General features: G+C 42.0%; 1 protein-coding gene across 1 annotated transcript in view; it reads right to left on the reverse strand.

The window, feature by feature from the left end:
* Positions 1–1,702: 1,702 nt before the first annotated feature.
* The window catches only part of NIPAL2 (NIPA like domain containing 2), a 52,161-nt gene continuing 40,283 nt past the window's right edge, over positions 1,703–13,580 (reverse strand). Inside the window, exons 8-11 of the mRNA XM_067535879.1 lie at positions 8,554–8,642; positions 6,296–6,359; positions 4,412–4,506; positions 1,703–4,060 (exon numbers count right to left, since the gene is read on the reverse strand). Of these exons, the coding sequence (XP_067391980.1) occupies positions 3,966–4,060; positions 4,412–4,506; positions 6,296–6,359; positions 8,554–8,642 (343 nt within the window). The 3' untranslated portion in view covers positions 1,703–3,965. The remainder of the gene's footprint in view (positions 4,061–4,411; positions 4,507–6,295; positions 6,360–8,553; positions 8,643–13,580) is intronic.

Consider the following 13,580-nt stretch of genomic DNA (forward strand, 5'->3'; position numbering starts at 1 on the left):
TATCCTCTCTAACAAGTTAGCCAAGAATAAGACAAAGACACAGAGGCTGTTAGTAGGCAATTCTACCTGCACGTGGAGGTTACTGCTTGTAATGCATCACAAGGCAATAAAATACATCAAACACAACAATATTTCAACCTACAGTGTTCCAAGAATAGATGCTCTGTATTTTTACAGGGGAACTGTAATGAAGGATATAAAAAGAATGAATGTAATGAAAAATACTAAACATTTAATCTTGTTGTCTTTGGACAACGTTTAATTGTTTTTATTAGCAGAAAAATCCTGACACTCTACTGCCTGACTACTATGAGGTGAACATATTTTAACAGTTGTTGTAGTAATATGAGTAATCAATTAATAGATTTTAAGGCCAGAAGGGACCATCAGATTATCCCATTTGACCTACCACTGAACACAGCTCCTAGAACTTCATCCAGTCCTTCTGCGGGTGATTGCGTATGTCCATTCCACTTAAGGCATGTGCATGTGCAGCCCATTAGCGCTGATGATATTTTTCTCTTAATGGTAGTTGTTGGGGCAAGTTTTCCAATCCTTGAATCATTCATGGCTCTTTTATGCCATAAATTCTTCCCTCCCTGGAGGCACATCCTTTTAAAAAATGTGCATGCCAGTACGGTATGCAGTATTCGTCTCACCGTGCTGTATACATTTCTATAGACTCTGCAGATGGAACTACTAATGGAACTACACAGAGATGATGATATTGCCTAATGAAAGATGTTGGTTTCAGACTGACTATTACAGATTTCCAGAAATAGGCTAACCGGCAGATTTTTTCAGCTGCCTTGCTCCAAGTCAGCGAGAGGGAGCTGGGAGCTGTCATTGGTTCCTTGACTCAGAGCAGCAGGGGAAAAACTCTGATTTATGCAATGGGTATGAAGTGCCCTCAGGGACCTTATACCATGCGATGGTCAAGTATAGTGGAGCACTAGTCCCACCGCTGCTCCCCACCTACTCCAACGGTGGGGTGGATGGCCGGTGCAGGCGGTGGTAGGCCTGCCTCTACCAGCTGAGCCTTCTCCTGAATAGGGGGAATTCTCAGCTGGTCATTTCCAGCTATTGTAAGGCCACTTTGCATCACTTATACAACACAAATGTGGACCTTGCACTTTTGAGCGTCAGAAAGGTTAAGTCATTTACTCAAGATCCACACAGAATCAGTGGCAGAGCCATGATTAGAATGCAAAAGTTCCTGTTTCCAGTCCCATGCCCAGGTTAAAGGTCTGGCTTTTACCCCCATATCTATCAGCAGTGAAACAAGGTTTGAATCAATCCTGCTAGCTCTGGTTTGTCAGACTTACAAACTAGACACTGCAGAGACCATTCAGAGGGCTGACTTTGGGCCACCCTTCTATATTTTTCTTTAAATTTCATAGTGTACCAATTCAGGCTCTAGGCAGATTCAACTTGCAGAACAAGTTACAAAGGTCACTTTGGCCCAAAATTTTCGTCTTGAGGAAAGAAAAGGCTCTTACAAAATTTAATACAATAAAAAGTGTTTCTATGTTTTTCTTTGGAGTCCAGTGAAAAGGTTTATGTTTTAACAACATTCCTCTCTAGTGTTTGCAACCTCAACATCACTAGTGCAATCTGAAATTGAAATGGACTAGACGCTGGTTCTAAACAAAGAGAAACAGACAAGTTTATTTTTTTCAGGCAGAAATAATGAATTCCCATCACTATATATTACAACACCATAACATGTGAACTTATGTAGATTAATTGAAGTGTGCCTAAGTCTCTATATTAGGTCTGATGACCATTGTTAATTGTGTAATGATACTTCAGTGGCTCCGAGAACTTTTAATCAATATATCAATTTCAATTACACTTAATTTTACACTGAAAGTTACCCCTGCCCATCTATAGAAAATCATGTAATTTTTTTTAAACTGTCAGAAGGAGGTGAAGTGTCACACAGAGTTACAGTACTTTTAAAATAAATAATGGATTTGTCCAGAGATTTTGCATTCAATATCCTACTATCAATAGAAAATCCTGGAAGAATTTCCATCCTCACCTCTTCCAAATTGTGGAAACAAATTTCAGAGAGGTATCTGCTGCCAATACTTAAAAAAATAATATTTCTAGGAAATAATAGCAGTGAAAGTTCTAGACATCCCATTTCCTTCTTTAGCACACATATTTTCACTTGACAGCTAAAAAAGGTGCTTAAAGTTGAGCTACAAGGGAAAGAAAAATCAAGTTAGTGCCCTTTTTGATTCTTTAGGGCGTGTTAAAAAAATCTGCATTTTTACCTTAGATATATCAGTAATGTAAAATCTAGTTTTTTTCTGTTTTCGCTGGAGGACTCATTGGGCATCTGAAAAATAGATGGGCTGCTTTCTCAAACTTTAATAGAAAAAGGGCATAGTGGTTGGCATTGAATCCATGGGTGCATGGCTCTGTGACAATTTGAAAAGGCTTAAATCATAAATAATAAATTCCCTGAATATTGGATGTAGGGAAATGAATGTATAGCAAAATGTACCATTCTCTAGGTACGTCAACCAATCACAGTGTTAAACTACTAAAGTCACTTGGACTGGATCTTTTCTTTAAAAAAAAAAAAAACCAAAAAAAAAAAACCTAATTAGAAAAAAATTGTTTTTGTTCAAAAGGAGGCATCATTTCAGCAGAGCCCAATGGAACTAGATGCATATGATATATGACATGTACCCGTTACTGAACTTACTCTAAAAAGAGCAAAAGTATTTTGTACAAGGTTCAAATAGTAACACTGAACACTTATAAAGTGCTTCTACTTTTCCTCCAGAGCACCCCTCTAACCCCTCACGACACACCAGTGAGGTAGATCAGTATTATCAAACACAAGCAGAAACTGAGGCACAGAGGTTAATGGCCCTTGTGTAGCTCCATATGGCCATAAGTAATTGTCTCCTGGGAGTCAGTGGCTAAAATAGGATTCGGACTTTCTGACTCAAAGCCCCAAATTTAGTCTGCATGAGTTCATGGCTGCCACCAGTAATGATGCTCTGGATTAATGTAGAGAAGTCTTTTTATGAAGGAAAAAATATATTTTAGCCCAGTGGCTTATCCTTCCGTGACCCTGATCCTACAGTCTTTTACCCACACAAAACTCCCACTGACTTCATGGACTGGGCCCCATGTAATGAACTCACTCTTTCCCCAGCTGAGCCTGTTCAAAATACAACAGCAGTGGAAGCTTGGCTTCCCATTCCTCTATTGAAGTAGTGTGCACCCTCTTCAAAATCCCCACCAAAACTTATATTTCCTGATGAAGTCAGAGGGGGAAACTCAGAATGAACTGTATTGAAATAACTGCTTCCTGCTCCAAACCAGTAGGACAGAGACAAGCTCCCGTACCAAAGGTCTCCTTTGGAGGAATTTATAATGCCAAGGCTTTTAACGTATCTCAACATAAATTACAAACCGTGTGTATGTGTCCATATTTATCTATTGGAACAATTCCCACTCGCCTTACTTGCATGTGTAGTTCTTTTGAAAGCAATGGGACTAGCTGTATAAATAAGGCAAGCGGGATTTCTCCCACCAGATGCTTATTTAGAAACACACTATATTTTGAAGATTGATTTTTAAAGGTATTAGGCACCTAAAAAAGCAGGCAAAATGGGTGCTTTGGAAGATCCCGCTGTGTGTGTAGCTGAATCTCTAGGCATCTAAATACCTTTAAAAACTTGGCCCTAAACCACTAGTAAGAGGTATTATACCAGGAAAATATCTGGCTCCACTTAATGGTTACTAGGTTTTTTTCAAGCCTCATCCCTGATTGTAACACATTTGTGATAGCCAGGGCATACTCAAAGATACAAAGAGTTCTCAGCATAAAATAGCATGACACACACACTGAATATATGCAATAAAAATGGGGTGCTGAATATGATGTCAATGAAGAGAGAGTTCATCTTGTTAGCTGGAATTTAAGCTGCTTTCTTCTCTCAACTCTGAGCACTTGTCCAGTCACTTTCATCAGGCAAAGTGCCATAGGATAAGCTGTTTGAATCTGGCTGTATTTTGCCAATCATTTCTTTTCCTGTAGGAATGGGAAAAACAAACAAAAAACCAATGGAAAAAAATCACAATAAAGCAACCCACCAACAATCCATTATTTTTCTTTTAAAGGCTCCTCACTGCTGGGCATCTTTTGTTTTCTTTTGATAGGTTGTGGCAATAGTTGGGAAATAATTTAAGAAATTCCTTGAAAAAAATCAATTGGAAGTAGGAGTAGAAATTACGGAAAAAGTAAGTTTATTAAATACGATTGGAGGATATTTCTGCTTCAATTCGTCTCATTCATTCCCCACTCCATTACCTGATGCTTTTAGACTTTTAAACATAGATGACTGGCAAATATTTGACAAAGAACTTCCAAAACCATACTTACCAGGAATGTGTCCACAGTCAATATAAGGAATTTGCAAATGCTCCTCTTCTCGATTTCTTGTGATTACAAACACACCAAGAAATGAGATCAGACACCTACAAAGACATTGTCAAAATATAGTTAAAAGCAGCTCATTATATCAGAAGTGTGGGTCTTGTCCTGGACTCCATGTTTCTCTCTCAACAGTTTCCATATCTGAGCTGCTCAGTTTACAAGTAAAGAAACTTATTTTTCCTGACTGGCAGCCCAACAGACTTATCCAGGGCTCAGTGGGCATGTCTACACAGAAAAGAAAAACCTACAGCTGGCCCATGCCAGCTGACTTGGGCTTGTGGGACTGCTTCACTGCTGTGTAGACTTCTGGGCTTGTACTGGAGCCCAAGCTCTGGGACCCTCCTACACACACAGGATCCTAGAGCCCAGGAATCTACACAGCAATGAAACAGCCCCGCAGCCCAAGCCTGAGTCATCTGGCACAGGTCAGCCACGTGTTCTTCTTCACTGTGTAGACATACCCAGGGTCAGGCTGGGTTCTTATCTTCTCAGACCTCCCCCTCAGTAACAAAAGCTCTGAAGACCAAATTATGCTCTTAGCGATACCTCGGAGGCTCATGGATTCCCATGGGTTTTCAAAGGCTGCTTGCCTTGCTCACACACCTAGTCTCATTGCCTTCAATGGGACCACTCCTGTGAGAAAGGTGAGCTGAGCCCCAAACTGAGCCACAGCAAGGAAAATGTCCTTGTGTCCGGGAACAATTGTTTGTGGAGTATTTTGACTAACATTCACCGTTTAATTGTTTATCAGTTAACTCAAGCGACAAGACAACCAAAAACTCTAATCTAGACAGACCCTTTGTTTCTCTCATTTGACTTTTGTGTTAGAACCAGACTTCTGGCCAACAGTGAGTGATTCTGATCTGCTTGGTAAGTGTCTTCTGTCCATACAGTGCTGTACACAACATTTATACTTCATGCCTGCCAAGTGCGTGGATTTAATTTGCTTGTGTTCATTTTCTACCACTTTCACTACACTCACTGTCTGTCACACAAACCATTTAGTAGTTCTCTGTTTCCCGCCCAGTCCTAGCTGTCGCCAGGAGGGGTTGCATACAGTTGTCAGTTGTGTTTGTTTGACTGCATTAGGGCCAAGCACCTGATTAAGAACTTTGGGAACTGTTCTTCCACATGGGTGTTAAATATTCCATTCCCATCAACAATTATCTCTCACTTACCACCTGAACCTTTACTATACTGGCAGCTCCTGAGGAATCTGGGGCTGCTTCTATTTCACTTGACTGAATGACAGGTAGCCGGCCCTACAAGCATTTACTGCTACCAGTTATTTAGCATGGTATGATCTAGAATCTCCAACAAGCATATTGTCCCTTTCTGTCCAAAGGCAACAGCAGAGAAGCAGTCCTTTACTAAATTGAGCACAGTGCCTTCATGTGATTAACTAACACTGTTGCCCATGGCTAGTAGCAGCAGAGAACAGCAGGTCAGGCAGGCAGAAGATAATATGGAGGGACTTTTCTAGCACTAATCAATATATACTCCATAATGTGATCTTTGATGGAAAACAGCCAATGATTTATCTCATTTACAAAGGGAATACATGACATTAGCTTTTTATTCCATGAGGGGGAGATAAGGGCTCACAAATGACTAATATTAATATTTTTACATGTTTGGATTAAAAAACAGGCCCTTAAATCAAAACACTAGTATTAGCCTTGTTATGTTTTTTATCCCACTGTAACAGCTGCTGCATAACACTTAGCAATGGAATAGATTTCTTCTTCACAAGAAAAGGAAAACTTGTTCTGAAAGGTAACTGTTGTTTCGATACAAACTTCGGCACAGATTTTCAGTTGATACACTTACCCAAATAGAAACATGAACACATTCAGCACAGCTGCACCTAGGAATTCTTGATAAAAGATGACTCCTAGAATGTGACAGAAACAAGAATTGCAGATCTTGAACAAATTTCAAGTGATATGAATTACAGATGAAAGGGTCAGAAGCTATGTCATGCTCAAGTGGAAAAAAATCCCAAATATGTCAATACAAATTTTGGGTGGGTTCATATTATATGCCCATATTCAGTAACGGCATATAACTTGATAAGATCTTACTCTAACCAGTTTGGACCTCTTGCTTGTGTTGTTAATTGTTCAGTATAGTCACCTTTCATATTGCCGACTGAAAATCCTTGTTAAGTGTAAAAGATACTTTTAAAGAGTGAAGCTTTGCTGCATTACATATAGGTGGTCCTCACACAGTTTTTATTCAGGTCAGGCTCAGACCGAGGGCTTGTCTACATGCAGAGTTTCAGCAATTTAGCTAAAGGTGTTGTTCTAAACTGATTTAGTTAAGTGCATAAGGCTCTGGGGACATTCTTACTTTAGTTTAAATAAGGTTTATCTGGGGTTTAGCTTAGTCAATTAGGAACATGTTTTAAAATTGCAATGAGCTCCTCTGAAGCCACACAGGGGCTTGCACCATTTTAGCTAGCTTAACTAAACAGGTGCACATTTGTATGTAGCCAATCCTGAATAAGGATCTGGCCTTTAAAAAAAGAAGAAGGCACAAGACCAAACTCTTCATACGGTTACATCGGTGCAACACCTTCTGGCCAATGTTTCCTCTTGATCACAAAGTGCAGGTCTATTCTAACATAGCTGCTGAGGAAATCTGCATGGAACTCCCTTTAGCATTAATGGAAGTTCTGAATGTGAGTTTCCTGCAGACTAGTGACAGGACTGCCCTGTGTGTGCATTAAAATCGGTCATAAATGTTACAGCTGTATAATTTTGGCTTACTGCTAACACAGCCTCTACACTGCAATAAATAACATAAATACATACAAAAATAAAACCCTGTGACAGCGAGTCTCAGAGCCTGGGTCAACTGATTCGGACTTGCGCTACGGGGCTTAATGTAGCAGTGTAGACGTTCCTGATCGAACTGCAGCCTGGACTTGACCTTCCCCCCCTTGCCAGGCTTCAAAGCCTGGGCTCCAGCCTGAGCCCAAATATCTACACTGCTATTTTTAGCCCTGCACGCCTGAGTCAACCTGAGCTCCGTGCTCAGAGACTCGCTGCTGCAGAATTTATTTTCAGTGTCTTAGTCTTTCTCTCCTCTCTTGTTCTTCCGGGGCACACCATTTCCAAGATTTCAGTCTCTTTTTAATGACATCAAGGTCAATGTTCTCACCCAGAATAAAATCTTATAAGGTTTAAAGCCCTTTGGAGTATTTTATTTCCTTCACTTAACCTAGAATTCAGCCTTCTGAAATATAATACAAAAGCTACTACAAAACACAGCTGTCTGTCATTTGAGTAGCTTGCCACACCATTAAAATTACTTTACCAGTTAGGATATGGAGAAGCCAATGTACACATGGTAAATACATTTATGCTACTTCCAGAGTAGCTAATACTAATGACAGAACCTAATAAGCCAGGAAAGCAGAATAAACTGTGCATGTCTGTACTGTACTGTACTGGAAAAGCTAGAATCTGAGGGCATTTAATTTTATTTCAAAGTCCTGAACTTATGATTAAGGTTAAGATTTTGTCATGGTTATTTTTATTGAAAGTCAGGACAGGTCACGGGCAATAAACAAAAAATCACGGAAGCCCACGATCTGTCCCAGACTTTAACTGTGACAAAATGGGACTGATGGGGGGATGAGAGACCAAGCTCCGCTGCAGGGGGTTGGGGGTCCAGCGCTCGCTGCCACTGTGGCTGACAGCTCTGGGGTGCCCCCACTGCCCATGGTGGTTGGGAGCTCTGGGGTCCCACCGCTGCCCATGGTGGCTTGGAGCTCCAAGGTGCTCCAGCTGCCCACAGTGGCTCAGAGCTGCAGGTCCCCCGCCGGCTGACAGCTCCAGCACCGCTGCCCCAAGGCTGAAGTGGATAATGTCACGGAGGTCTCTGGAAGTCACAGCATCTGTGACCTCTGTGACATAATCTTATCCTGACTTATGATCATTTTCAAAATATACACCTGCCATGTTGCATAAAGATCTCTCCATGAAGATAGAAGCGATGTGTTTGCATTCCTGATTCAAAGACGAGAATTCCATCTTGTTATTTAGAAAGAGCTTTTGTTTGGATAGAAAGTCAAAACAAACCTGCAATGATGGCACTGGTTGTGAAGAACACAAAGTTAATTGGCACAACGACTGTTGCATTGTAGAGCTGCATGGCTTGATTTAAGAACCTAAAAGAAGACAGTTATTACACCTCCTGAATATAACGTGTGCTGTGCACTAAGTGTAGTGACTGGTGTAATACTTTCACATCAAAACAACTAACAGCGCAGGTACAAGTTGGCATCTTCAGCAGATATGCATGCTGCTTTTGACCCTGCATAGTACAAATGAATAGTGCAAGACAAAAGGTGATGAGCACAGAAAACCCAGCTCTGAATCAATGAGAGTAATGTTGTATGACTGCCAAGTTATTCCTGCCTATTAACAGGAGTAAGATCTAGCACGGGGACACATACAGGGCTTGTTTTAAGACCTTCGTAGGCCCTAGGCACACTTGCCTTTGTAGGCCCCCGACCGAAATAACTATTTTGATTTTAAGCTATTAATAAATAGTTTTTTAAATAAAAATAAAAAATTATATATAAAGAAATTTTTCATAGGCCATGAAAGTTTTGTAGGCCCTAGGCACTGTGTCTATTGTGCCTAATGGATAATACGGCCCTGGACACATAGCTAAATGCTGATTAGTATGAGAAGGCTTAAGTTTTCATCTAGATACACATCCTCTTCCCCTTTTTAAGAGATTGATCCAAAGCCCACCAAAGTCAACAGGGCTCTTTCCACTGACTTATCCCCTGCATATTTATGAGTAATAAGCAAGCACACAGGAGATCTGAGCCTTCCCTCTGCTTAGCGCAGAGGAATAAGGCCTGGTCTCCACACAGAAGTTAGTATAACTTCTTATTTTGGTAGGAGCTGGCACACAGCCACACATTAGCTCCCATTGAAAGATCACTGCTTTTGCACTTAATTAAGCCGGTTTGCAAATGCCACAACTCTATTTTGGTGGGAGTTAAATCAATTCAGCTGCAGTTGATGCATCCCACTTCTTATATAAGTGAACTATTACTATCCCACATTGCAGCAGACACTGCAGAATTGACCTCTCTGCGCTCCATTACTGTAGGGTCAGCATGCCTGGAAATCATCCTCTGTTTAAACGGCTCTGGCAAACCCACAAGGGCCCCATTTCCAAGCCACTTTGGTAGCAAACAAATACCATTTCTCAGTTTCACACAACTTCTTAGCGAAAATTTCAAAGAGTTATCATGCATGCCTAGGATTACCATGTCCGGGTTTTCCTGGATGTGGCCTCTTTTTTGATCTCCCGCATTCTGTCTGGGCAGATTTTTCAAACAACAGGCAAAGTCCAGGGTTTTTGCAGAGCAGACATTGCAGCTCAGAAAGAGCCCTAACTGGGCCACTTCCCGATTGGTCCCTCCCTGCATCTGCAGCTGATTGGTCCATTCCCCTGCAGGCCACAGCTGCCAGATCCCATCCACCCAGGCCCGAGGCTCCAGCTCCCAGCCCTGGGGAGGAGGTCCCACAGGGAGGCACTGACTGATTACTGTCGCTGTGTCCTTGGCTTGCACCAGCCACCCTGCCACCTTGACAGGGAGCAACACTGCCCCCCACCTCCAGTGAATACCTCTGCCAGCGGTACCCCTCCAGCATCCCCCAAATGCTCCCTCCCAGTACACACACACCCCTCCAGAACCTCCAGGTATCTCCCATCCAGTTCCCCCTTCCCCTCCCAGCAGTCTCTTTTTTTTGAGAACGTGAAATATGGTAACCCTATGCATGCCTCATGCATTTGCATGGACACTTCAGGAGGTCACTGCCTTCGCTGGTACATGGGAGAAGGAGCATGTGCAATTAGAAAGGAACAATCAGTTGCACACATACAAAATGGGAAATGACTGCCTAGGAAGGACTACTGCGGAAAAGGATCTGGGGGTCAGAGTGGATCACAAGTAAACTATGAGTCAACAGTGTCACACTGTTGCAAAAAAAAAAAAGCAAACGTATCTGGGATGCAGGAGTGTTATCTCACATCAATGATAGCACATCCCAAAGGACATCCTCTTTGGTGAATTGGCATCAGGACAAAGTCCTAAAGAACACCCAAAATTGCATTTCAAGGATGTATGCAAGCAAGACCCTCAAAGAAATGGACATGGATATGGATAACTGGGAAGATCACACACAGGACCACAGCCTTTGGAAACAAGAGCTCAATAAAGGTCTCCAAAGTCCAAGAGAAAGCAGTCCAGCTTAGCAGAGGAGAAAAGAGCTAGCAGAAGGCAGATCCCAAAGGGTTGAAATACCACCTTTAAATGTGACAAATGCAGCAGAGATTGTCTCTCTCTCAAGTGGGTTTCTTCAGTCACGGCTGCCATAAAACCAACTGAGCAAATTTTTTACCTCCCAGGGGCACATACACATGGTCTCTCGAGACTAAAAGATGCCCACTACCTGTAAGCAAGGCACAAGAAGTAATTCTTCTGCTCTACTCCATGCTGATAAGGCCTCAACTAGAGCATTGTGTCCAGTTCTGGGTGCCACATTTCAGGAAAGATGTGGAGAAATTGGAGAAAGTCCAGAGAAGAGCAACAAAAATGATTAAAGGTCTAGAAAACATGACCCATCAGGGAAGATTGAAAAAATTGGATTTTGTTTAGTCTGGCGAAGAGAAGACTGGAGGGGGGGGGGACATGATAACAATTTTCAAGTATATAAAAGGTTGTTACAAGGAGGAGGGAGAAAATTTGTTCTCCTTAACCTCCAAGGATAGGACAAGAAGCAACGGGCTTAAATTGCAGCAAGGGCAGTTTAGAGTGGACATTAGGAAAAACTTCCTAATTGTCAGGGTAGTTAAAAACTGGAACAAATTGCCTAGGGAGATGGTGGGATCTCTGTCATTGGGGATTTTTAAGAGCACGTTGGACAGACACCAGTCAGGGATGATCTAGATAATGCGTGGTCCTGCCTTGAGTGCAGGGGACTGGGCTAGAAGATCTCTCGAGTTCCTTTCCAGTCATACACTTCTATGATTCTTTGAATCACAGCTGGGAAATAGTCGGCAGCATGTCAAAGTGTACAAGTGCCTGCTACCCCCCAAGACAAAAATCACTGTCAAAGCAGGAGAAAGGAGCTCACACAAACCTGGCAGCATGTTAAGGACAACTATGCCACCTCCAGCAAAGCATCCAAATCCTGCCCTTTTTATGGTATTTACCTTTAACATTTAAATTGACTTGTGCCCACCCAACTGGCAAAACTCTCGCCCCTGTTTCAGCTCCTGTGCTCTGGATAAAGGGGCTTGAAAAGACAGAGATCCCAACAGGGGAAAATACCTCTTTCCCTGTGTCCCTCTGTTGAGTGCCTCCACCCAAGCACTGATACAAGGGTCATGTCAGGCATGGAAGGTATATTGGGGGTGGAGCACAGAGGAGATTCTGGGCAGCACTGCTCCACATAGGCAGCGGGGGACAGGTTGCTGTAATTTACCAACCCTGAGGGATCATCTCATTTATACCAGGGGCCATGCTGGCTCCCAGAGCAGCCCAGAGTTGGGAAGGCACAAAAAGGTGATTTAAAGTCACCTTAGCCTCTTCTCGCTTTGGGCTATACATTCAGCGTTGCTGCAGTCAGAAACACAACACAGAATCAACCCCAGATCCTCGGCTGGAGTGCAACATGGTTGTGCACTATACAAGGACATGAAGGACCAACACTTGGATGTATGTGTTCTTACACCAATCTTCATGATCTATTTAAGCCAATCATGGAAGCAAAGCAATTAATCATCTTGAAAGAGAATGAAAGTCTCATGGAGAAGTATTACAGTCTGCCACATCCATATCTATCCATAGGAATATGAATCATGCCTGAACACTGGAATGTATCTTTGTAAATTCAATGTCACTGCACCCCCACATATTGTATCTTGCCAATAACGCATTTGAAGCAGAAAGAAATATTATGAGATGGCAGAGTGTTTCAGAAACCTATAAAAAGAACTGTGCTTAAACATTTCATTGGTACAATATATGTGAATAGTAAAAATCCAAACTCTGATCTGTTTTAGCCATTAAAGTAATTGCATGGTTATTTTAGCAACTGTTGAGCAGTCTCCATGGTGCTTTAAAAATAAAGAAATCCTACATATCCACAGGATAGTCAGGATTTTGAAGTAATTGAAAACACCTCATTATTTACTCCCATTTGCAACAATCTCAGTCTCGGAGACTGAAACATAGATGCTGATACTTAGCACCAAGTCCAAAAAGATGTAACAAAGGTGGTTCTGAGCTCTCATGAATCAGTAAAATAAATAAATTTGGTGGGAAATCTAGATAAAATGGGAAGAGGGGGGAAGTCAGGAGTAAACACGGTTTGCTTTTGAAAAGTCTGCTCAGTTGGAATAGGAGAAGATTGATATTGGGCTCAGGAAGCGAAGTGGCCACGTTTTGCCTTTGTTTGAGTTTTGACCAAGTGAAGAAAAGAAAAAAATCTACCAAGGGAGATGACAATCATTCAGCAGCTTCTCATTTACCAAGCTCTGTTTTCCCTCTTAAATGCCCTGAGTTCTTCTCCCATCAAAGAGCGGAGTATAAATTACTCTACAATCTGTGACCAGGAGTTCCTGAGGGTATGTCTATACTGACGGTGACAAAGTTGCTGCTACCAGATCGATCTTTCTGGATCAATTGAGTGGTCAGTGTAGACCCGCTCAATCGATCAGGAAGTCGACTGAGTAAAACCACCCCCTCAAGTAGCGTAGCGCGTTCCCGTCAGAGCAGTGCAGTGAAGACGGCGCGCAGAAAGGAAGCACAGCAGTCGATGGGAGTTACGCAAGCTACTCTGCGTAGTTTGCATAACTCCCGTCGACTGCTGCAGAATCTCCAGGTAAGTGTAGACCAGGGCTAAGTCAGCCATAGAGGGTCATTGCAGAATGATGAATAAGCTTTCTCCAAAGGGAATTCTGATTTCCAAATGATAGTGATATGCACTACCACTAGAGTGCCAGGTTGGCTATTTTATTAAAAATAATTTAAAAAAACATTCAAAATTAATCTGAATCAGCCTATATGAGTGCACTG

Source organism: Emydura macquarii, unplaced genomic scaffold (genome assembly GCF_026122565.2).
Source record: "Emydura macquarii macquarii isolate MOO-44397 ecotype Brisbane River unplaced genomic scaffold, CSIRO-AGI_Emac_v2 contig_383, whole genome shotgun sequence".
NCBI classification, from domain to species: Eukaryota; Metazoa; Chordata; order Testudines; family Chelidae; genus Emydura; species Emydura macquarii.